Below are 23335 nucleotides of genomic sequence, written 5' to 3' on the forward strand. Positions count from 1 at the left end.
ATGATATAGCCATTCAGAAGCAATTTCATCAGAAATCCAGCCATTCGGTAAGGTAGCAGTAAGTGTGTTTAGAGGTAAATCCTCACTATTATGGAACCAGCTCTCCATAAAGACCCCGCCGCTTTTAAAGATAAATAGCGGATCCATTTGCCAGCCGTCAGCAGCAATACATTCGAGTGCAGTGATAGTTTCGCCTCGCTCAGCTTCAGCAAGGTCAGGGCAGTGCAATCTACCATTAATAACCTTACGAGACTGGCCCTGGCCAGGTTGGAAACCACACTCATCGAAGTTATAGACTAGCCTTGCAGGGATATCCTTTAGCAGGGTTGCAAGCTGATCATACCAGAAAGAGAGAGCCCCTGCATCTTCGGCTTGAATGCGCTTTGATTCCTTTAGATTCTGCTTCACTGGAGCGAGGGATAGGTGCTTTGGAAGGCGTGATATAAAGTAGTATGCCCAATTCTTGCCAACCGGCTGCCGACCCGCATCAGCGCGCGTAAGGGCCTGATTTGCCCACGCTTCTATAAGCTTTGCAGTAGGCGGTAGGTTCCAATCGCACATTTTGACTATCCAAGCAGTCAAAGCCTTCTCCTGATGTGATGTAAGCGCATTCTTGCGCGATTCAGTGGTAGAAAAGGGCGATCGGGCCTTCTTGACGCGATCGGCAAGGGTAGTTCGAGACACGCTAAATTCACGCGCAGTTTTAGCGATATTCGGCTTTTTTTGGTGTAGAACGGCTTTACAGGCCTTCTGCAGGCGATCCTCGTCAAAATTGGAGTATTTAGGCATATTGGGTGGTTGGGAAAGGGAGTTGAAATCGAATGGTAAAAATGTGACGGGGATTTAGGGGTGACGGGGATTTAGGGCGCACCCATAAGCGGAAGCGGTGGGTGGGCCGCAATATCATGGAGGGCACAGATAATATCTGCGGTTTGAAACTTTGCTTGGGCCCATTTTGATTTCCGAGTGCGGGGAAGTGGGCCTCCAATACACCGCACTTGAGTGTTGAGGGCTTGTTATTGATGGAAAATGTAAAGATAAATAGGATCGCCGGGGTTGACCGGTCATGCCCGGCTTATTAGCCGATATTTTGCCGAAGGAGGCATTTGCATTAGATATGGGGTGAAGGCAGGGATGGGAAAGTACATATGCAGCCGACTGATGATCAACAGTGACAAGTTAGGACCGAGTTTCGAAAAGTTGTCAAAACGTGAAGTTTTTGGATCAAGATTTGCGATTCACCAAAGATGAGATTGAATAATATCGCCCGCTTTGCAGTTGCCAGCGGCATTCTGGCACCGTGCGTCTCGGCTGCTCAGATCACAAAGAGCTTGTCTAAGAGTAAGGAATTAATTGATTGAATTATATGAATATTTGTTGATCAAAATGGATAGATGCGCAGTCCCTCTTTGACTGGTCGATGCAAGTGAATGACTTGCGTTGGGATGATTCATACAAGTACATTTGGTATTCCGACAATGGTCCTTGGTCAACTCGCTTCACAGCATGGTATGTTGCTGGTCTACTGTTCCGCAACAAAGGACAAGATGTGTCCAACGCGAAGGCCGCCATTGAAAACATGTAAGGGGACTCTAAAAGCTAAACCCAATTGACATCAAGTCCTATAGACCGTTCTGATTATTCATCTCATACAGCTTGACATGCCAGATGACCGAGAGCTACGAGTCAGCCTGGTATGGCACATTCAAGCGTTCTCCTGATGAGCCATATCCAACCCCAGACTCAGAGCTTTATCCACCAGAAATCTACGTACGCTATCCACTGAGTAGTACTAGTCAAGGGCAGCATTTGAATAGTTTTATCTGACCGAAATCGGCTTTAGGACACATATGACCCCAATTGGAGAGAATTCATCGGAACGCAGCTTGTACAGATCGTGGAAGAATTCTCCGATCTGCTTGGCGAAAGCCTCGTAGCACGCATTGAGGACAGTTTGGAGATTGCAGCCGTGGGCTCTATGCGCCGTAATGGCTCATACCCCGAGGGCGATAATCTGACACCGGCATATTCTAATCCAGCCCTCATGCGTGCTTGGTGCGTATCTTGGATTGGGAAGCGTCGCAACAATGAGGTATGTGATGTGATTATTTCGAATCCTGAGCGAAACATTAGGGATGAACTGGTATTAACATGAGATATCTCAGACCTTCATTAAGTACTCCAATGACCAGGCAGACACGATATTGGAACTCTTCCAATCCACTGGCTCTAATGTGCTTTCTGAATACAATGCACCGACGTACTATGGAATGGACACATGGGCTCTGGCTGGCGCCATCAAATACGCTCCCCAGGATTCCGCAATTGCGAGGAACGCGAAAGTCATGTTGAAAGACCTCTGGGCAGACATTGCAGCTCACTACAATCCTTATCTTTCGGTGATGTCTGGGCCGGTATGGTACCCCCATTTGTTACAGAGAAAGCAATAATAGATCCCTAACACAAGTCTGCTCAATAGTACGATCGAGCCTACACGCGCGACATGGTCACAAATTCTGCAGTTGTCGATTACTTCTGGTGGGGTCTATTTGGCTACGGCACTGGACCAGTGCCGAACAAACTCGAGGCAGACTTACTATACGATGTCACACAAGGCTCGGCCTTAGCTCTTGTTGTCGATGTAGTTGCAGCACATATCTCCAAGAACGACTCGGCTTGGCTCCAGTCTCAGGGGAACTGGAGCGGAGAACGCATGATTACCAAGAAAGTCCCCGATACACTTGGTGCCGACTCTGAAGTCCGAGTGGTCACTTCGTGGATCAGCTCATCGCTCATGATCGGTGCCGAACAAGTGAACGAGACCATCAACCGTGGCCAACAATATGTCCCGGCAATTGTCCAGTGGGCCGGTGATAAGGACCATAAACCTCACCCTTATATGTCGTTCTTCTCCTTGTATCCGACCGCATCGACTATTGATGCGATTGCAGGGCCTAACAGTCTCGAGATCTCATATCCCAATACCACGCAGGATGGTACGAATATCTTCACCTTTGCACTGGCCCAGATACCACCCAGTTGGACTTTGATCAAGAAGAAGGTCGTGAATGGTCTTGAAGATTTGCCATGTCTCGATGTCACGGTTAGTGCTGAGGGCTTGGAGAAGCAGCCAGTCATATATGGTGCTACGTTGGAGGATAATCGGATCTACAATATCTCCTACGTTGTACCATCTGGCTTTGTGGGCACGCCAAAGGTTTCGTTCAAGTTCAAGTATACTTGCTAAGGTGTTCCACGAAGGGGAACTCTGCGGGGGTGTTATTTTGTTGGCTCCGGGGTTGTTGGTGGCTGAGAGCAGATTAAGAGCCGGTTAGCCACTTATTCAATCCTGTAGACCCCTGTAAAGATACATTCAGCCAAAGGGCAAGGTCGAGGAAGATGTGGTAGCTATGCCGAGAGGCAAAAGCCTAGTTACTCTATTATGGACTACTATCTTATATGTTGCTTTGCACCGGGCCGGGACTCGATAATCATTGAGATCTGAGATTTGTATTTTCTGGAATGAGGCCTTGATTCATGCTACACGAATATAGCGGACAAACTCCACGTAGATGAAAGTCTGGTAGATTGATTCCTTGTGGAAAACATGACTTACGGAAGAATTTTACCATCACTAACAGATTGGATGAGATTGTGTTAGCGGCGAAGGGGCTGCGATCCATATACGGGAGGTGGAGATACTACTTTTTCCATTCATGTCTTCTCTGTGAAGATTGTGTAAAGATACTTTCGTGTAGTAAGCTTAGTGTCATTAACATGGCTTCCCATGCGGGTTCAGTTTATCTTGAAAGGTGATCGGGCCTCGATGCCCCGGGCTTGTGTTCACTAACTAAACACCGTCTTAACCGTATACAAGTCTAAGAAAAGGAGAACCATTTTGCGTTATTTTATCTCCACTCTCACGAATCTCGACAAGGGCAACTTAGCCCCTCCACGATAATAGTGCAAAAGATTCTGGGGGAAAGTTAACCGGAGATATTTACCGAAGTTCCCCGGGCGCTTGTCTCGATGCGGCACTACCAGCGAAGGTGTAACTGGACTAACTTCAACAATCGGTGGATTGGTGATGGCACGTGGCGCCACAAGGTCTATTTTAGCCAAGTAATTGCTCTTTGATGTCACCGAGAATAAGGCCGAAATTCCCCCATTAGAGATCTCGCCGCTGGCTAACTGTACCATGGCTGCTTGGCCTTCCACTTTCCCCCTGTATTGTATGTTGGTCCGGCTAAAATGAGTGTTACTGTCAGACTTATGTAGTAAACCTTTTTTCTAGATCCTCATATGTGTGAATAGGTTGCTAGATGAGAATGAAGGGCACAACGGCAAGACTATCGGCCGATGATTATACCGATTGACCGGACGATTTCAATCCAGACTAAAGACACATGCAGTGTTCGAGCTTCCCCACTACTCCCCAGATAGCTTACTCGACTGACTCGACAACCTTGGGACACTGGACCCGCACTCCATTAGTGGGGGTCTAAGTTCAATCGAGGCGGGGGTTCCTGTGTCTATTTGGCAAGTCCCTTATATCTACAAACACTAACGGCTTCTATTTCCAGGTTCACCTGCTTGTCAACATTTCTCTCTTTTGCCACTCTTTGTAGAATCCTCATATAAAGAGGCTCCCACGATTGTCAGGCGCTGAATCTCATACTCTCAAGACTTAGCCGTCTTTGAAAGACCCTCCGTCCTGAACCCTTCTGATCATGTCGTTTCCCAAGGCTCAAGCCGATTGGAGCAATCTCAAAGTCCTTCACAAAAATACACTTCCTCCACGAGCGCATTTTTACTCCTATGACTCCGACGAAAAGGCCCTGACCCTTGACCGTGAAAAGAGCGAATATGTATCACTCAATGGTACTTGGAAGTTCCGCCATGACGCCTCGCCTTACGAGGCACCTGAATGGTCCTCTGCCAATCCTTTGACTTGGGACGATGTTAAAGTCCCAGGAATGTGGCAGCTACAAGGGTATTCGCACCCTACGTACACGAATGTCAACTACCCATTCCATGTCAACCCACCAGAAGTGCCGATTCTTAACGAGACTGGGTCTTATTGGAGGCAATTCGTGACACCAGCATCATGGGATGGACAGCAGATTCGCATCAGATTCGAAGGAGTTGATAGTGCGTTCCACCTCTGGGTCAATGGAACAGAGGTGGGCTACTCTCAGGGATCTCGAAACCCCAGCGAATTTGACATCACGTCCTTGCTTCGATCTGCCGGCTCGGTGAACACCCTTGCAGTGCGAGTGTACGAGTTTTGTGATGGTTCCTATATCGAGCGACAAGATCAGTGGCTTCTTAGCGGTATTTTCCGTGATGTCGGTCTGCTGGCTTTCCCCCAAGACTCTATTGTGGATTTCGATGCTGTTGCAACTCTCAGCGAGGACCTGTCTTCCGGTGAGCTCCTCACTAGTGTCAAGACACAGGGTGAAAAAGGTCCTGTGGATATCAAACTCTATCGACCTGATGGCACGCTCCTTGAAGAGACCAGCTTCCCGTCGACTGAATCGAAAACTGTGAAAGTTACTGCTGAAGACTTGAAGCTGTGGTCGGCTGAGAATCCAGTTCTGTACACCTTACTTGTCTCGTTCAACGGCCGAACTATCCCTCAGCGCATTGGATTCCGACGCGTTGAGCGAAAGGGCGGCAACTTCCTGGTCAACGGAAGGCCCATCATATTATATGGCATGAACCGACATGAACACCATCATCTGTACGGTCGCGCTGTGCCGTATGAGAACATGCGCGCAGATCTTGTCCTGATGAAAAAGTACAACATCAATGCTCTCCGTTGTAGTCACCAACCTAATGACCCAAGGCTTTACGAAGTGTGCGATGAGCTGGGCCTCTATGTCATCGCAGAGGCTGATCTAGAAACGCATGGCTTTGATCCCGTGGAGCGGTCCAACATTCCGAATCAGCATCTCATGAGCGAGTACGAGATCCAGGAGACGTCGTACAAGATGGCCACAAAATGGACTTCTGACAACCCAGAGTGGAAAGACGCCTACCTCGACCGAGCTGAACAGCTCGTCCAGCGGTTCAAGAACTTTTCTTGTATTATTTTCTGGTCACTTGGCAATGAGGCGTTCTATGGTCAAAATCATGCGAGCATGTACAAGTGGATCAAGGAGGCTGATCCAACCCGCCTGGTTCACTATGAAGGTGACAGAGATGCCATCTCCGCTGATATGTACTCCACGATGTACTGGAGTCCGGAGGCTCTCAGACAACACGTTATCGACAAGCCTGACAAGCCCATGATCCAGTGCGAATATGCTCATGCCAGTAAGTATAAGCCCCACTTTTCACATTATTTGAAACTTTTGTCTAATCTCTTTTTCTTTAGTGGGTAACGGTCCGGGCGGGCTGAAAGAATATATCGAGCTCTACCGTAGCGAGCCACTTCTCCAGGGTGGTTTCATCTGGGAGTGGTGTAATCATGGTATCCTCAAGCGAGAGGGCGACCTTTCGTACTATGCGTACGGTGGTGACTTTGGCGATCAGCCTAACGATGCCGACTTTATTCTTGACGGAATGGTCTATTCTGATCACACACCTACCCCGGGGTTGATCGAGTATAAGAAGGCTATTGAGCCGGTCACAATTTCCTTCAAGGATGGCAAGCTTGAGGTGGTGAATCACTACGATTTCAGCACTCTTGATCATCTATTTGTTTCGTGGCACATTGTCAAGGACTCGGGGAACACAGAGCCCGTGTCATGGCAGCTACCTGAGATCAAGCCCGGCGAGTCAAAGCTGGTTGATCTCCCAGAAGGCGTAAATCTCGGATCTGAGGCTTCTTGGCTCACCATCAACTTCTCTCTCAAGGAGGACACGGCATGGGCATCTCAGGGACACGAGATTGCATGGACTCAGATCCCATTGTTCGAAGAGCAGAAGCTTGCACTACCTGCCGCCCCCAGTTCTTCGCCACTTCCACTTTCTGTCCGTGAAGGGCTGGGAAAGCTGTACATCAACTCGGACAACTTTGCATCTCACTTCACCTACGACCTCATCAGAGGCAATCTGTCCTGGTCCACCGAGTCCGGCAAGGTCTTCAACAGCGGACCCAAGCTTGGCATCTACCGTGCCCTGACACAGAACGACATTGGCGCAGGCGGCCCCTATGCCGAATGGAAGCGTTTCCGCGTCGAGAGCTGCCGCATGCTTGTCCAATCCTCGACCTGGAACCTCAACGACGACGGAAGTGTCTCCATCACAACCAAAGTCCGAGTCGCACCATTCGTCCTAGAATGGGCCATGGAAGCCGATCTCAGTTACACGATCACCGAATCTTCCGTAAATATCCACGTCAAGGGTGATTTCTCCGGTACTCACCCAACTATCATCCCCAGACTAGGCCTCACCATCCGCCTACCCCGTCGCTACGAAGCGGCAACCTGGTTCGGCCGCGGTCCCGGCGAGTCATACCGCGACAAGAAAGCTGCAGCTCGATTTGGAACACATACAGCCTCCCTCGACGCCGGTCTCGAGACACCGTACGAGTGGCCCCAGGAGAATGGTAACCACATCGACACGCGATGGGTTCGTGTCCATGCGTCTACCGCGGAGAAGGCATATTCTGCGTCTGCAGGTGCAGATGCGGCTTTGCCGGAAATCGAGGCGAGAATGGATACACCGTTCAATTTCTCGTTGAGTAGGTATGCGACTGAGGAGTTGGATCGTGCTAAACATCCGCATGAGCTTGTGGAGTTGGATGGTGAGACGGAGTTTAGGGTTGATTTTGCGCATCATGGGATTGGCACTGGGAGTTGTGGTCCGGGGGCGTTTGAAGGGAATAGATTGGAGGCGGGGCCGTTTGAGTTTACTAGTATGTTCCGGTTGCTTGATGGGAAAGATGAGTGATGGGTTGAATCGCTGGATTATGAGGAAGGGATTAAACAAGGATTTTTTCTTCGCAGATAGTTTATCTAGAATTGTTTGGATATATGGGTAGAATGATACCTAGAATTCAAGAATACGAAATTGTTAATGTTTACAATAGACTGAGTCTGCTTCCATTTCGTTTTTGGGTCTGAGTTGGCCTATAGTCAAGAAACACCTCGCTGATAGTCGTCCTGCATCACATGCCGCATATGATACAGGTTGATCATACGGATTGCTGCATTTTGAGTTGATTAAGCTTATCTTGGGGCTTCGATCATGATTGACTCTTGCCACGGGTGCTTGTGCTGACCTACATAGCCACAAATAACTTGAGACATAGATGAAATGATGGATGCTGTTAGGTAAGTTAGTCCATGAATCTGGTGACTCATTGAGGAGGCCCTTTGTTTAGCGGTCATTCAAACTAGATATCAATTGCAGGTCACCGCACATGGAAAATATGCTAGGGGCGGATGCCTGGAGTCAGGACCAGTTCTCCTGAGTAGAAAACAGACTGCGCTGTTCATCTGCATTAACGTCCTGAAGATGGATACGGATATATCACGAGACCAAATGTGTAGGCTCACGTGTCCATACTAAGTATCCACAACCTTTGATATGGCTTATTAAATATGACCGTAGGAGGTCTAATAATTAGTTAGCTAAATTATGGACTGTCCACCGGAAGCTAGGTAGATGGTGACAAATATAATATACCCCTTTCTACAGTTCCGCTTTTCTTTCCCAATCTGAGGTGTTTTGTATCATGTTTTCAGATAGATTCACCATTTTTTTTTAATGTGTAAATTATTTACGCCACGGTATTAATATAAATATTGACAGGGCTATCGTGAGAATCATACTGTCCTCGGCGGTAAGACTACGGAATACACTGTACTAACTTAGGGCAGAAGCAGTTGATGAGGTCATCATGACCCAGTCAGCAAGACGGTATTGCCGTAACACGTGTATTAAGCCATGACCAGGGCCAGAACCCCTGTTTAGAGGGTATTTTGATCCGGTTTTATTACCACCATGTGTCATCTTCCGTCTTGTGAATTTCCCCCCAGCTTCTTCGGCTGTTCTTCTCAACGTCTTTTTGGTCTTTCATCCCGAATGAACCTCGCCTTTTCCTTTACCCCCCTTCTCCTCTTCTCTCTACCTCCTTCCTGTCTTCCATACTTCTTATACGGCGTCAGCTGTTCCCATATTCCCACAACGGGGACACCCCTTCTAGACCGTCATCCGCGTGCTCCTCCCCTGCAGTGCAAAGGCCCGCCCCTTCCATCTTTTGACGTGGGTCACGATCATTGGCTTTCTGCTGGGCCCGGCCCTGACTCTCCACCCTGTCAGCCACTTAGTACTGTTCACCCGAGGTCTTGGACACCGACATCTCTGCAGGCGCTCTTCGGGAACCAGGCATACGCCACATCTCCTCACTGTATGGGCACAAAACAAGTCCAAGCCCAAACGTTGAGCCGGATCTACGGTGCCCCCATCGTCTCTGAATCCCGCCAACCATAATTCGTGATCCTGCATCCTCGGGTTCTAGACGCTCTTGTTTTGTCTGACGCCCCCCTCCCCGGAAAGTTGGAAACAAAGCATCAGCCCAGAGATGGTTCCCGTGGTTCTGTGATCGTCCGACCTTTTTCCAAACAAACCAACTCCGTCTCTCTTCTCTTCCCATTTTACCCACAACAGCACATTCGTTCACCTATACCACCATCCCTGCAGCGCCTGCCTACCCTCATCGTTCCTAACCCACCCCTGTGCCCCCATTTCCCGACTACCAGCATGTGGATTTCGGCTATTCGCTTGACTGCACCACTCGTGTAACGACCCGTACTTTCCTGCGCAACATATCCGTTCGACATCCTGCGACTCTTCCTCATTCGTCCTACGTTGCCAACAAACACATTCCTTCCTACACCGATAACCTATCCTGTGTGCGGTTGGCACCTTGCTTTTTCGGTTCCCTCTTTGGGACGTGTCTGGTCATATTTTCGGACATCGTTCCTGCCCAACTTTGTGAGGCTTCCTCTCGGGTCTGCTGACTTGTCTGCATCGTGTCAGCATCTTCTGGCTCGATCGAGACCATGGCTGCGGAGTCCGAGAGGCCGCCTTACCTTAATGGTGCCTCTGGGTCCAAAGGAGCCAAGGAGTCAGAGGCGGCATCAGAGACGGGGCACCGGTTGGCTAGAGGCAGCAATGACATGATAGAGGTGCCGCGACCAACCATTCAAACCCAGGGACAGGCCATGTCTCAAGTACCCAAACTGCTTCCTAATTTACCCACCTATTCCGCCCCGACGTCGACTGGCAACTCTGCTGTCTCCTCCCGCGAATCCTCCCCGGTGCGAATCTCCTCACGTACCGCCAATTCTCCCTCCACCAGCCGAGTTTCCTCTCAGACTCGAAAAGGCACTCCGGATCGCGTGAGTCCAACTCGAGCGTCGAGCAACGGTCAATCCTCTACTCGAACCCTACAATCCTCGTCTGGTCAGCGCGCTTCACCGGGACCTCCCACCAACCCTCCACCAACCCTCTCTCCTCCTCCTGCTCCCGAAGCACCGGCCAATGTCCCCAGTCCAGAAAAGCACAATATGCCATCATGGGCGGGGAATCGTCGTACTGATCAAGAATCGACCCCCTCGAATACCTCACTCAAAAGAACTTCGCCCTCGCCGTCGGAGGAACATGGCAAGACTGACCGAAGCACCCCGCGGGCAGCCACGAGGGTCATTGTCGGACAAGGTCCCTCCCTGGAGACGGTCCAAGAGATGGCCAGCAATCCATCCACCCCGTCTAGTGACAATGCTCTCCAACCGACAACCCCCGACGACGTCCGCTTACACACTATTGACGAAGACCCTACTCCGCGAGCCTCCAGGCAGAACACCGAGAGTGACAATGACAGCGGTGGTAACCCAAGTTCAAAGGAGGAAAATCGCGCTCACACCACAGGCACAGTCAAAATGCCGGGGACTATCATGCCGCAACGGTCGTCTACTTCACTCAGTGCTGGTGCGCGAGCGAAGCCTACGGACGGCTCGGTCCGCAACATGATTGTCGAGACGGAAACCGTGAGCTCAATCCCGCAAGTATCGTTGGGCGTTGCCACTGGAGAGCGAGGCAGCAGCAGTCGAGCGGAGCAGGGCACTCTACGGATGAAACCGTCCACGGAGACGATCCGACCTCGCAAGGAGAAGAAAAAGAGCCGGCGTGCCAATCACCTCACCACTGGCCCTGGGACCAGCAAGGCGGACATCTTTGAGGCCAAGGTGGCCAGTGCCGTGGATGAAGCAGACGTGTCTGACTCTGACGAGACCTTTGTCTACGAATCGAACCCGCCGGACCCATATCCTCCTCGCCAATCACGGTACCACTCGCGAACTCCTAGCGCAACATCCATGGCGAGCCAAGTAGACCAGCTGGCTGGTCGTGCCCGCGGCGCCATGCGGGATGGTTCTCACAGCGTTACCGGTAAACGCAGCATGAAGTTCACAAACAACACGTACAACAGCAGCATGGACGGTGACGCCCAGGAAGCCGACGGAAGTCGAAATGCCGGCCGAGTTGAGGGGAGCGGCACGATCACCCCCGTCATCACCATGTTGGGCGTCATGGACGCAACGGGGCTTATCCATCTCTGTTCGACAATGACGGGCCGTTCCCTCAGCCACAAAATCAACTGAAGTCGCCGCGACACTTCATCGGCAGTGGATACCGCCATTCGCGAAACAGTAATACTCGCTCCTCGCCAAATTATAAAACCATCGCCAACAAAAAAGCGGGCGATGTATACGACTTTGATGCTGAAGGGGCTGATGATGAGCGCACGCCGTTGGTGGGTACAACGCGGGCTACTCGTAGCCGCCATGGACGACGACCCAACAGTGCTAGCCTACGGCAGATGGAATACATGGCGGAACGGCAACGGGATTGCTTCTCACGATATGGCTCTTGTGCCATCATTCTCTTCCTCTTGCTCATCGTTGCTGGTGGTGCCGCTTCATTTATTGCCGCCGCGACCAAGACCCTCTTGGATGTGCAGGTTGTTGCCATTCAAAATGTTCTGGCCTCTGAACAAGAGATTATGCTGGATCTGCAGGTCGAGGCAGTGAACCCGAACATCTTCCCGGTCACGATCGATGATACCGATGTGAACATCTTTGCCAAGAGCCGATACGTCGGGACAGAAAGCTCTTGGCAAGAGAATTCCTCGGACGCAGAACTTTATCGAACCCCACGGGTGGAGCAGAGTCGTCGCCGGTGGTACTTGTCTCAGCTCGTCCGGTGCCTTGGGGATACAGAATGCGTTGAGGAAGCGATGAAAGGCCACTCAAAGGGACACAGTGATGGCGGTATCGACAAAGGCACCGACCCCATTAGTGATCCCGAGGGTGATCCACAAACCATGCTCTTGGGTCGCGTCTTCCGCTTCGACTCGCCTCTCTCTTTCGAGGCGTCCCCCTGGGGCCATCTGGTGTCTACATCAAAGGGCCAGATTCGGCTCGCTCGACCTGGAAACAAGACCGAATCAGGCGGCACGGAGCGCTGGGAGCGTGTCCTCCAGCATCCGTTTGACCTGATTGTTCGGGGTGTGGTTAAGTACCAACTCCCACTTAGCTCGCGTTTCCATTCTGCCTCCATCAGTTCTACTGTTCGAGTTATTCCCGACGACGACGACGACGCACACAAGCCCGATAGTCCAGACTCCACGCCTCCTTCCAACGAGACAGTACCGCACCTCTCCCTCGTTAGGAGAACCACTACCCCCTCATCCTCCATCCGCCTCATCGCGGACCCCGATGCCCAACCCGAGCATCAACCGGGAGTATCTCAACGACAGTTTACGGCATAAAAACAAAACCAAGGAGTACCTCTTTTTTATTTTCAACATTTTAGCGATAGATTGATGTCCATCACGACAGCCCTACCCATTTTTCATTACAATTTTTCTTATACTTTATTTCTTTTGTTCAGCGTAACGAGACCAAACGAAGCCCCCAAAAGCCCCTATTCTAGGTTTTACCCTTGTCTCCTTACTTTTGCGACGCTGTATACCCATTTGCGATGTCGCTACTATTGTTGGCTCTGTCGAAGGGCTCGTGGTTACACAAGAGTCTGAGATATCTCGCAGCTTATTTCGACCCATCCATTCCTCCTGTGTTCTTCGACTATCTGTACAGATTTCCTCCTGTCAGCGCAGGCTGGATGGAGTTTCATTCTTTTTCATGACTTGAGCAGAGTGATTCTTTTTTTCTTCTTTTCTATTCACTCTGCTCGTCCTGGCTATCAGCCGTCTCCCCTTTTCATTTTTTCCCCTGTGGAAATGTACTTATACTTGTTTTTATTTGCTGCATCTTGTATCTAGATGTAATGATAACGAACTGTGGGAATGATTGATTGATTCTGTTTACCTTTGACTTGCGAGTCTTCGAATTCTTCTAGAGTAGAGTCTAGGTACGGGGGGATCGTAACAACTAAGATATAGGTATTTGTTGGACACCACCGGGGACATATTGGCAATTTTTTGGCCCATTATGCTCCAGGTTAGCATCATTCCAGTCGTCTCCCCAGTTCTATCAGCCCCTTCTCTATCTCTTTCAGTGCGACAATAACAACCACGGGGAAAATTCCTTGCAGTTGCTTACTGGCAAGACCATTCTCACCTAGTCCGAAATCAGAGCCGAGACATGTGCGAACAATAGTGCTGAATCGCAGCCCCATTCGACTACGTAGTCCCGCTGCCTGGGCAAGTTTCTCAGCCGCATAATAGTCTGTCTGCCGCTCTATTGGCAAACTTTTGAAGGCCCATTCCTGGAGCCGGATCCACGGTTTACCGTATCCGAGTTCGAGAAGTATGACGCCGAAAGAGAACACCACCGCGTTTCGAGCAAAGACTCTAGATTTAGATGCCGTGTCTTTGTTGCTTTGTGGCGCATCAGCGGCCTCAAGTCGGTCCGTTCCTTTATCTTGTCTTGTAACCTCAATCCTAAGGTGTGGCGTAAGAAGGGAAAGGGCCTTTGTGCTCTGTGCTAGTTTTTCGCGACTGAAAAATCCGACTTGGCTGCTTTTCCAGGAATCGGGAAGCCATGGTGTGGAGTGGTATCGCGAGGCGGCAGTTGCAAGGATCTAGGCGAGATTGATTATCGATGTTCTTGGTAAGTCTCGATTGAACTCATCTTCTGAGACCCAGATTATGTGTTCTTCCAAGGATCTGTGTTGTCCGGGCAATGGCATCCCTAGAGGTGGCGCATGGAATCGGTGCAAATTCGGCTCCTTGATGAACTGGACGGAATCAGGGAATTTCCCAGAAAGCCCGTTAAAGTGTCCAGAGTGATCTTGGATCATTTCGAGATCAACAATTGAGGAATGTGTGATAATAGAGGTATTTTGCTTATCTGCGGTCACTTGTGCTGAAGGCGCTGGGGTAGGATGCGTAGATTGATGGCGTGACTCTTTCTCCACGAGCTTCTTATCGGGTATCTTAGAGCGTCCGACAACTATTGGCCGGGAGTATGGTGCTAGGTTTTCCATCAGTGTTACCAAGGCATCTCTTGATCCAACTTCAGGAGTCTGATTTCCACGCGGCTCTTCCTGGCTGGCCATTCTGAGGATCCGTACTGGTAGTCTTAACGGCTTCAACTTCTACCCAGACGGGCATCTCTCGACATAAATCATCTGCAGTGGGCCTTGAGACTGGAATTCTTTTAACTCGTGGCATATTGCCATAGTTGCATCGCGAACGGGTTTCAGTGTAGCTTGCCAACTGAAAAACATGCCCCTCACCAAATCAGGTGGGGAATTAGCTAGATCATCCGGTAGATTCGGTGGTCCTCGCATAGCCCTACACGACCCATTCGGCGGCAGTTAATGATGGTGGATAAGACCCCGATCTACTTGCTTCTTGACTGGTTTTTCTGCGTTCAACTTCATTGGTCCACCTATAGTGGATGTAGCATCCGCCAAGAGCAGCGCCCCGAGGCGCTGGGGGCCTTGAGAATACACAATCGACCATTAGCCAATTCGAGTGAAAGGCCAAGGGGGCTGGGCTGGTCTTTAGGACCACAGGATTCTCGAGTCCGTGGGTTTCTCAAGACAGCGAATAGACGCATTAGTCTGTGGTTCTGCTCGAATGGTAGCTTTCGGGTGTGTCGCTCACCCGCAATTCGAAGGTTTTACTCTAGATGGCGATGACGTCGGGGATAGGTGAACCTCGCCTGCTCGTGTAGATGGAAAAGTTTGCTCTGTGGCCGCTCGATCGCCCTTCACGAATCAGATCTATGCAATGACCCCCTCCTGCTTTGATCGTACACGACCGTGACTATTATTTAGTGATTTCTATGAATGCTAGAGGAGGAAAGCACCTGATGTCCGCTGGACTACCTATCGCACGAGCTACCTAGGCGGGGGTTGGATCGCGCAGTGCAGCGTAATGCACACCGCAACTCCACCTGGAGACTATAAGCCAGTGTGTTAAGCACTACACGTCTTGGGCCGATTTCCAGCCTCGTTTGGGCGTGCATCTAGAGGCTCTGATCGGGTCGCAATTATGAATGTTGAGGGGGCGGAGCACATCGTCACCCTGTTAGACGTGTCGAGAGTGCTACGTGAGTGATACTTGGCCATCGTCTAGGATGGCGAAGTAAACCTGGAGCAGTTCAGATGTGCTTCCACCCCTTACACGATCTCGTTCAGAGATGATATTCGGAAGGCCAAATAATGATTGTAATGTATCCAATTTAGTAAAGGAAACTATCCCAAGTGGTTTATTGTTCATACGTAACCTTAACCCTTGTCTCTGCCTTCGCATAGTTAGCGGTTGCCTCTCAATCCCATTATTATTACAATAAAATAGTTGTATACTTTGTAGTCCCCCGCTCCGATTGTTTTATTCGTGTCTCTTGATTCCCCACATTCTTCTAAGCTTGATTTTCCACCGTCGTAGCTGTTAGCTTAACAAGCTACTTTTTTTTGGCGTTTTTGACTGCTCCCTCCTTCACTCTTTCCAATACTGTTTATATTTTGTTCTGTACTTTAGGTCTTCCTAGAGGTACTTTTTGTACTCCTCCTCTTCGTGACTTCCCCCCCCCCCCCCTCCCCACTTCCATTCTGTTCTCCATTAAACCCCAACCCATAACCTCAACCCAGGGTTGCGATTATGTCCTTGGTTTTGGGGCTTTGCACCCCGACCATACTATCCTTTCCATAAAGTACGATACCCCCCTCTCAGGCTCACCTTATCGTTTCCTTCCTCGCCCCCATTCCTCCTCTGGTTTTCTTCACCCAAAGGCCTTCCCATTTGGTCGGCCATAAGCTACTTCCCTTATTGCCATGGAGCCAGACAGGGATTGGTCATCGTATCACTTCCATCAAAACTCGATGACGACAGGGGATTACAATCCGGATGATCATCAATCCATGGACAATTTGTCGATTGGGCTCGACGATCCGCCGCCTCCCAGGATTGACCACAATGTCCCAACCAATGCACGCAGGCGGATCAATGCACCCATGGTGCAAGAACAAGCGTTTGTCAATGAACTAGCTAGTGCATCTAGCGGCTACCCCATCGTGAGCCACTCAGAATGATCCATCTTGACCTGAGAGGTCTTCCATGAATTATTCATCAAAGCTAATAGGCAATACTCTCGTGATAGACTCCAGGTTCTTCCCAAATTCAAACCTGGTACACGGATCCCACCGTATACACTTCATCCAGTGTGGGGGAATCAAGCAGCCAATATCAGCACAACACGCACCAGGATGAGGCACCAATAGACCCCTCGCTGTCTCGAACCAACCCATATGCATTCCTCGGTTCTGGACTCCCCAATCCATCTCGTCCGCCTTATTTGAACATCCCCACTAGCAATGATGTGAGCACCGTCGAGCCAACCCTCTCGGGCCTAAATGCCGATGAAACAATCTCTCCACCTTCGGCTTCTGTTCGCCCTGGGCCAGACCCAAGGAGAGTCGCCACATCCCATACCTTGGGTGTCCCGAGTCAGGGAGCCCAATTTATTGTGAACGATGATCCTCTTCGAGATGTTCGAAATGTAGTCATGCGGAGGCTGGGACAAACCCCTACCTGGCAGAGAGTATTTCAAGAACGACCGGACCTCTATGCGGACCTGTATGCGGACCTCGATGAGATCCTTGCTGCCCCGACAGCTGCCCCGACAAGAGTGAACGGCATGCAGATACCGCCCTTACCACGCCCGCCGCCGGACAGCGTGCCGATACGCAAGCAGCGCAGAAAACCCGGAGTAGCCTACCGCTGTCGGCATTGGGAGTGTGATCGGGATGAGGAGTGTGGGGTGACAGCGGTGAGCAAGCAGTCTTTCCGAAGACATGTCGAAACACAACACTACCCGCAGTACGATTACCACTGTGGTGTTCAAAATTGTACCTCGTTTTGGGAACCACGTTTACATCGCCCTGACAAGCTTCTGGATCATTATCCTGACGCACACGGGCTGGGCCGCCCTTCTCCAAGTATCATCGAAGCATATAGGCACGAGAATCTTTGCCCACCTTTTTGCCCACTCTGTCGAGAAAATGTTGGAGATTGGGAGGAATTCTATGCTTGTTTTCTCAAGCACTGCAAAGAGGCACCCAAAGCTTCAGCATCTCGAGACAGTCATCGTCGTGGGAAGAGGCGTCGCGATCGAGATAACTCGGACAAAGGCAACTTCAATGGCGGCACAAGCAACGGGGGTTTTGTATCTCAACAAGGATACGGGCACTTTGGCAATGCTGGCGAGGCGTCCAACACATGGCCATCTGGCTCTGATGGCTATCAACAAGGCCGATCTCATCAACAGGGTGGCTGCAACCAACATAGCAGCCGGCCTCAATTTGATCCGAGCAACTTACAAGACCAACCAACATCACAAGGGTCGAGGAGTCATTGCAAGTCTTGCCAGCATTTCCAAATTTGCTCTTCTTGTTGCAAGAGCCCGCCGTCTACGCTATTTTGTCATGCCTGTCCGGATACGCAGCGCGCTTTAGCAATACAGGCTGGTGTCCTCCACGCCGGCCCATCGCGGGAACTTTTGCCTCAGACTGGCCAGACCTTAGGGGTTGCTGACCATGCTGGGACCAACCCGCAGGCCTTCTATGATATGAGCTCGAGTATCCCAACGATGGCTGCTGCCAACCCTTCGCTCTACGGAGCCCTACCGCAAGGACCTCCGCCATTGAACATGCGCCCGGAGCAGCAAGCTCAGGCTCATGGTCTCCATTCTGGAACAGACACACAGCAAAGCCCTATTTCAAGTGAACAGTCCTTGATGGTCGGTGCAGCGCGTGATGTTCAAGCCGTTGGCATATCTGAGCTAGAGATTGAGCCCTTCATCTCTGACCCCAAGAGCAAGAATGCCCAGACCTCTGATAATTGGTCTGGTGTTCTCACTCTCAGAGGGTCGTCGCCGCCAGCTCACAAGCCCTCTAAGGGTGTGAATATAGCCGCTCCGCTTCTCATCGGCCCCCTCTCCCAAAGCAAAGTCAATCCCTCCTCCATGTGCCAGTGTCCATGTCGCTCCAGCTCTCAAGGCACATACTTTGTGCGAAGTCGCATGGATATTGCACCGGGAAGAGCGATCGAAATGGATTTCAAGGTGACTCCCGAAGCCCGTCCAGGCTTGGGTCATCCCTTGCGTAGTCGCATTCACGTCGTTATCAAGATGCTAAGGCTCCGTTCTTCCGTGGCGAAATCGGCGAACGGCAAGCACAAGCAGGAGTCCCGCGCCGTTCTCACAGAGACTCGTGAAGTCCCACTGGAATTAATCGAAGCCGTGGAGCCCTTCGAGGAAGAAGAGAAAAAGATCGAGCTCATATTCGATCTTGATTTGCAGTCATCTCTCAAAAACCTCTCTCGCTGGACAAGATTGCCCACCGGTAATCCTTTCTCTGATCTATCGATCCAGGATCAGTATCGAGTCTTCGTGTTCTTTATGAGGTGCATGCTTTTTGTCCTCTTTGTCATTGCCTCACTAGCACGCGCGCAAGACTACGACTACAACTCGAATCCCTGCTTGGTCAAAAGAAGACCTGGCCAACCACAAGACCACCTCTACCAGGTCGGCTATTATGATTATGATACCCGGAACCCCCACATGATTTATTGATTTTTGTTTAATTTTTGTTATTAGCATTTTATTTACTGCGTTTTCTTCTTTTCCGTTTTGCTACTTATGGCGCGACTGCGATCTCATTCCACATCTTTTGCAGGGAAGTGTTTCTTACTGGTGTTTCGATTGACTTTTTGATTCCTCTCACTTCTTGGAACTCCTTTCGCCTCATGCACATTTTTTCCTGTTTGGTAAAGACCCGGGCCAGAAGAGATTCTGGTTAAATATGTATCTTTCCTAGGGGCGACCCTCTCATCGCATACTACACGTCCTTGATCATATCGAGGGCGCTGTACATTCTATACATGTATGTTTCAGTATGTATATCACAAAAGAATTAGGGCTAGTGGGCTCTGGAGATTTTCTTTTTCCTTTTTTCTTTCCTTTTCTTCTTTTTCTTTTCCATTCTAAGCTTCTTTCTTTTGACTTTGTTTTCTGTCTTGTTTGTCTGCTTTACAGGAAGGTTATACGACTTAGGAACTCAGGATATTATTGATATTGATCACGTGTTATGCTACTATGGGCCCTATGAATCGCCCGGCATCGGAATATGGATAGCATTAACTAGACGGCGTTGCCAATTTGCAGTTTTCACTATGACATTTCATCTCTGTCACGAAGAGTGGTATTACGTTGTTTTGTATCTTGATTTGAATCAGTCTCTGCGAAAAACTACAAAGATGGAGATGATCAGCCGATCATTCTGAGAAACTGCCCGCAAATTGGATGATTTCAAAAATAATACGACCCTAATAAGGCAGGATACTAGAGACCCACCTCTGACCAGATAGTCCCCCGCTCCCCAGACCCACCCCTTGACTACTGACTATGTGTATCACTCGGGCCCACTCGCCTTCTTGTCCCTCTACTACCCCATCTTATATACCAGAAGATGTGTAGTTTTGGCGATTGGAAAAGTGCAATTTCAGTATGTAGATCAAATTGTAAGACTAAATAAATTAAGACGGCAGAAAGATTAACAGAATTCAAGAAAGGGTCTGAGTAGTGACTCAGCGAGTTCAAGGAGCCGCCGGGGGGTCTATCTACCGGGAGGGGGTCGTCCCCAGGGGTCGTGGTGGTGTAGTGAACACATCGTAATCGTCACCCTTCGCTTGCGAGGGCCCTACTTCAAGGTCGCGAAGACCCAGGTACGGCGGTGCGTAGCGGCCATTCTCCAGTGCATAAAACCTATCATAAAATTGACCTCTTTTCCCTCCGCCTTAGCCAGATTAGGTCACATGACCCCTTTGATCTATATTAGACCTCGCCAAGCGTGGGTTTGGGTTGGGTTTTCAATTTCTTTACCCGCCCACGGGTAACCTATCGCGGGTTTTGGCTTTATAAACCCGCCCGTGGGTTCTTGGCGGGTACCCGTGGGTTACCCAAGATACCCAAAAATGTGGATAAATCGTGTATAAAACTGATTAGTTACTAGTTGTAATTCTGGTATTTTATTATTGTCACGCTTTTAGGTGTGTGTTACGTTTAGATACTGCTCCCCCGTTCTCCGAAAATATATTTCCTATGTACTGCTCTGTGTTTCTTCCTAACGTCTTTCTTTACCTTAAGGAATCAACAGCCTTATCGATTAACTTACGAGGAGTGATGATTTCTAAGCTTATTGCGTTGTATCTAGTCAATAATTGTAACCTCGATACACTAAAAATTATCCACTGTGATATCTATTATGAAGTTCTTAGCTTCCTAAAGTCGCGCAGGTTTTAAGTAGGGTTAGGTTTTGGGTACCTGCGGGTTTACGCGACTTAGGAATAGATAGATTTAAACGCACGACGCGACTCGAACAAAACCTATATTCGAGTATACAAGATAAAGAAAACTTATTTTCAACTCTGATAGCGTTTAAATCTGATAGCGCAAACTATAAATATAGCCTCTTCTTCTCCCTCGTTATCACGATTAATTTATTAGGCTTTCTGCCCCCTACTCTCTATTAAGCTATCGTCTAACGTTTTCTTAGACTTAGATATTTAATCTTCTATATAAAAATAAATCCTTTCTTTGTGTGCCTAACTATCGCAAGACTCCCTGCGACTCCCTACAGGGGTACTAAGATAGCTTATAGCCTTTTATTAAACCCTACGAGAACTATAATATAACTACTCGAAGACCCCTAGTAACGCTAAGACGTATTAGACCTTAACGTAGAAAGAACTAGATTTTGTATAAGTTAAACTTAGAGAGAGAATTTCTAGGATAGTAGAAGGATACTAAATATAGTTGTCGGATTTACGGGGTCAGCATAAATCCTTCGGCGTGCACAAGCAAGCGAGTGTGCACGGTTGGTCAAATCAGTATACGATTGGCGAAGAATCGTATAGGTCAGGTCGTCGTACGATTCGGCTTAGAATCGGAAGTTAACTTATGATAGAAGAATGCTCCAACTTCATCACAATCATTAAACTTGATTCAACTAGCTATGGAAAACAGGCAGTATTTATAACTTCATGAAATCGAGGCAATACGTCAGACTAGAATCTCATAGAAATCAAGAGAAATATAGAGTGTTGAAGCTCTTTCGTCATGTGTGCAAGTTGTTGATGTCAATCGTTGAAGATCGTCGTCACGTGGACGTTCCGTCGCATTCTGTCAAGTTCGATAGCATGGGCTTATGCACCCACTCATGTCGACAATAGTTATAAGTTAAAGGGGGACAGATAGTCCTAAATTAAGTAGTCTACTAAGTTGCGTTACGCCGATATCTAGAAGCACTTTAATTAAGTAGCGGATATCGATTCCGGGCGCCTATAAGTCCTCTATAAAGCCTATCTTACTTTGCTTAATTATCTATAGCACAAAAACTATAGGATAAGTACTATAAGTAGATACTAAAAGTCTAATACTTATTGTAAGGGAAAGAAGAGAGGTTCTTATTAAACTCTAATCTCCGATTCGTTGTAAATTAATACTATAAGGGAGTCGCTTAATATACGTAAGGTAACAATATTCTAACTTAAGGAGTAGCTATTAAAGACTATTACCTATCTTCGGTTACTATTTTAAATAGTAGAGAACCCTGTGTTTTAGAGATTACTTAACGTTATATACCCTAGACCCGGGGTACTAGAACTTCTGTTAGCGAAAACCTTACGAAGACAGCTCCGAGATACAGTTACGGTTTAATAGGAGTTATAGTTATAAGATCTGCCTAAAGATACTAAGGTATTACTCGCCTTAGATTGTTAGACTAGTCTATTCTAGTAAGTATTTATAGTAATTATACTCTATTTTATTAACAAAGATTAGAATTACCGGGAAATACTCCTTAGCTTTAAACTATTATATAGTCCCTATATAGGGAGTAACCTTAGGACAATTCGTATTTACCAGGAGGCGGCCGTTTCTGGCAACCCGCCGTGTTGGGTTTAGCGCCCGTCCGTCCAGGGCCCGTACTGGTTTAGCGTCACTCCGATCAGGCATGGCTTCTCGCGCTATCCTGCAACGGGAACTGCCGTACGTCTCCGCCTTCACGGCCCTCCGTCAACTATATAATCCAGCTGGTGCGTCGCTCGACGACGTCTCCTTCCCACGTCCTACGCTCCTCGTCAATTCGGTCCCCTGAGGTCCGGCGCCACCGCTCCGGCCCCTTGCCCTCTCGGAGATGACCGTTCCCAAAAATGAGTGCTTCGCCCCCTTCGATCCCCACTCATGCCGCTGCGAAGGGACGCTGGCGTCCACCGACATGGTTGACATCGCGAGCGTGAATCGCTGATTTTTCCTGGAGGGTGCGAGATGACCGGTGGCATAGCCTCCCCTGCCTGGATGGCCCGCCCCCGAAATTGTCTGCTGGGGCGTTGGCGGTTGCCTACGTCCGCCCCATTCCAACCCTCCAAGGCGTTCCTTCATTCAAAGGTCCGCACAGGGGCCTATGGCTCATTTCCAAGTCGAGAACGATGACGTGTCGACGGGCCTGCGCCCACTCAGCGGCGTGAATACCAATGGCAGAATTCCCTCACGTTCTATTCCTGTCCGAAAGCCCACGCAGGTGCCATGTCTCATTTTTGAGACGAAGCGATGACTTGTCAACGTGCGTGCGGTGTCTGCACCTGATCATCTGCACCTGATCCGCGCAGCTTGAACTCCAATGGCAGAAATGCCGCATGTGTCCCAGGGTGTCCTCCGTCCGCTGTAGGCGTTCAAGCGTCCCGCTGAGTTAACTGCAAATGATCACATGCGAGAAGGCTGAGGAGCAGGCTGCATGATGACTCTATCGAACTCGCTGCGAAAAGATCCTGTTGGTGGGATGATGATTGGGT

The 23335-nt window shown here is 49.3% G+C and overlaps 8 protein-coding genes across 8 annotated transcripts; 6 read left to right on the forward strand and 2 right to left on the reverse strand.

The window, feature by feature from the left end:
* Positions 1-1247: 1247 nt before the first annotated feature.
* N7473_006055 (uncharacterized protein) lies at positions 1248-3247 on the forward strand (the record flags this gene model as incomplete). The annotated part of the gene is made up of 6 exons (XM_057151995.1): positions 1248-1341; positions 1395-1581; positions 1656-1770; positions 1844-2092; positions 2166-2414; positions 2480-3247. The coding sequence occupies 6 exons, from the start codon at positions 1248-1250 to the stop codon at positions 3245-3247; spliced, it is 1662 nt and encodes a 553-aa protein (XP_057009800.1).
* A 1483-nt stretch (positions 3248-4730) lies between these two features.
* Positions 4731-7899, forward strand: N7473_006056 (uncharacterized protein; the record flags this gene model as incomplete). Its single annotated transcript, XM_057151996.1, has 2 exons — positions 4731-6318; positions 6380-7899. 2 exons carry the CDS (start codon positions 4731-4733, stop codon positions 7897-7899), a joined length of 3108 nt encoding a protein of 1035 aa, XP_057009801.1.
* A 2117-nt stretch (positions 7900-10016) lies between these two features.
* On the forward strand, positions 10017-11615 carry N7473_006057 (uncharacterized protein; the record flags this gene model as incomplete). The annotated part of the gene is made up of 1 exon (XM_057151997.1): positions 10017-11615. The coding sequence occupies one exon, from the start codon at positions 10017-10019 to the stop codon at positions 11613-11615; it is 1599 nt and encodes a 532-aa protein (XP_057009802.1).
* Positions 11616-11833: 218 nt separating this feature from the next.
* Positions 11834-12784, forward strand: N7473_006058 (uncharacterized protein; the record flags this gene model as incomplete). Its single annotated transcript, XM_057151998.1, has 1 exon — positions 11834-12784. One exon carries the CDS (start codon positions 11834-11836, stop codon positions 12782-12784), a length of 951 nt encoding a protein of 316 aa, XP_057009803.1.
* A 698-nt stretch (positions 12785-13482) lies between these two features.
* On the reverse strand, positions 13483-14535 carry N7473_006059 (uncharacterized protein; the record flags this gene model as incomplete). The annotated part of the gene is made up of 2 exons (XM_057151999.1): positions 13483-14058; positions 14119-14535. 2 exons carry the CDS (start codon positions 14533-14535, stop codon positions 13483-13485), a joined length of 993 nt encoding a protein of 330 aa, XP_057009804.1.
* A 1509-nt stretch (positions 14536-16044) lies between these two features.
* On the forward strand, positions 16045-17940 carry N7473_006060 (uncharacterized protein; the record flags this gene model as incomplete). The annotated part of the gene is made up of 3 exons (XM_057152000.1): positions 16045-16500; positions 16587-17239; positions 17307-17940. The coding sequence occupies exons 1-3, from the start codon at positions 16261-16263 to the stop codon at positions 17938-17940; spliced, it is 1527 nt and encodes a 508-aa protein (XP_057009805.1). The 5' UTR covers positions 16045-16260.
* Positions 17941-18074: 134 nt separating this feature from the next.
* On the forward strand, positions 18075-19058 carry N7473_006061 (uncharacterized protein; the record flags this gene model as incomplete). Its single annotated transcript, XM_057152001.1, has 1 exon — positions 18075-19058. One exon carries the CDS (start codon positions 18075-18077, stop codon positions 19056-19058), a length of 984 nt encoding a protein of 327 aa, XP_057009806.1.
* Positions 19059-22559: 3501 nt separating this feature from the next.
* Positions 22560-22763, reverse strand: N7473_006062 (uncharacterized protein; the record flags this gene model as incomplete). The annotated part of the gene is made up of 1 exon (XM_057152002.1): positions 22560-22763. One exon carries the CDS (start codon positions 22761-22763, stop codon positions 22560-22562), a length of 204 nt encoding a protein of 67 aa, XP_057009807.1.
* Between the last annotated feature and the right edge of the window lie 572 nt (positions 22764-23335).

Source organism: Penicillium subrubescens, assembly GCF_028828155.1.
Source record: "Penicillium subrubescens strain IBT 31985 chromosome Unknown utg000004l_segment0_segment0, whole genome shotgun sequence".
In the NCBI taxonomy this organism is placed as follows: domain Eukaryota; kingdom Fungi; phylum Ascomycota; class Eurotiomycetes; order Eurotiales; family Aspergillaceae; genus Penicillium; species Penicillium subrubescens.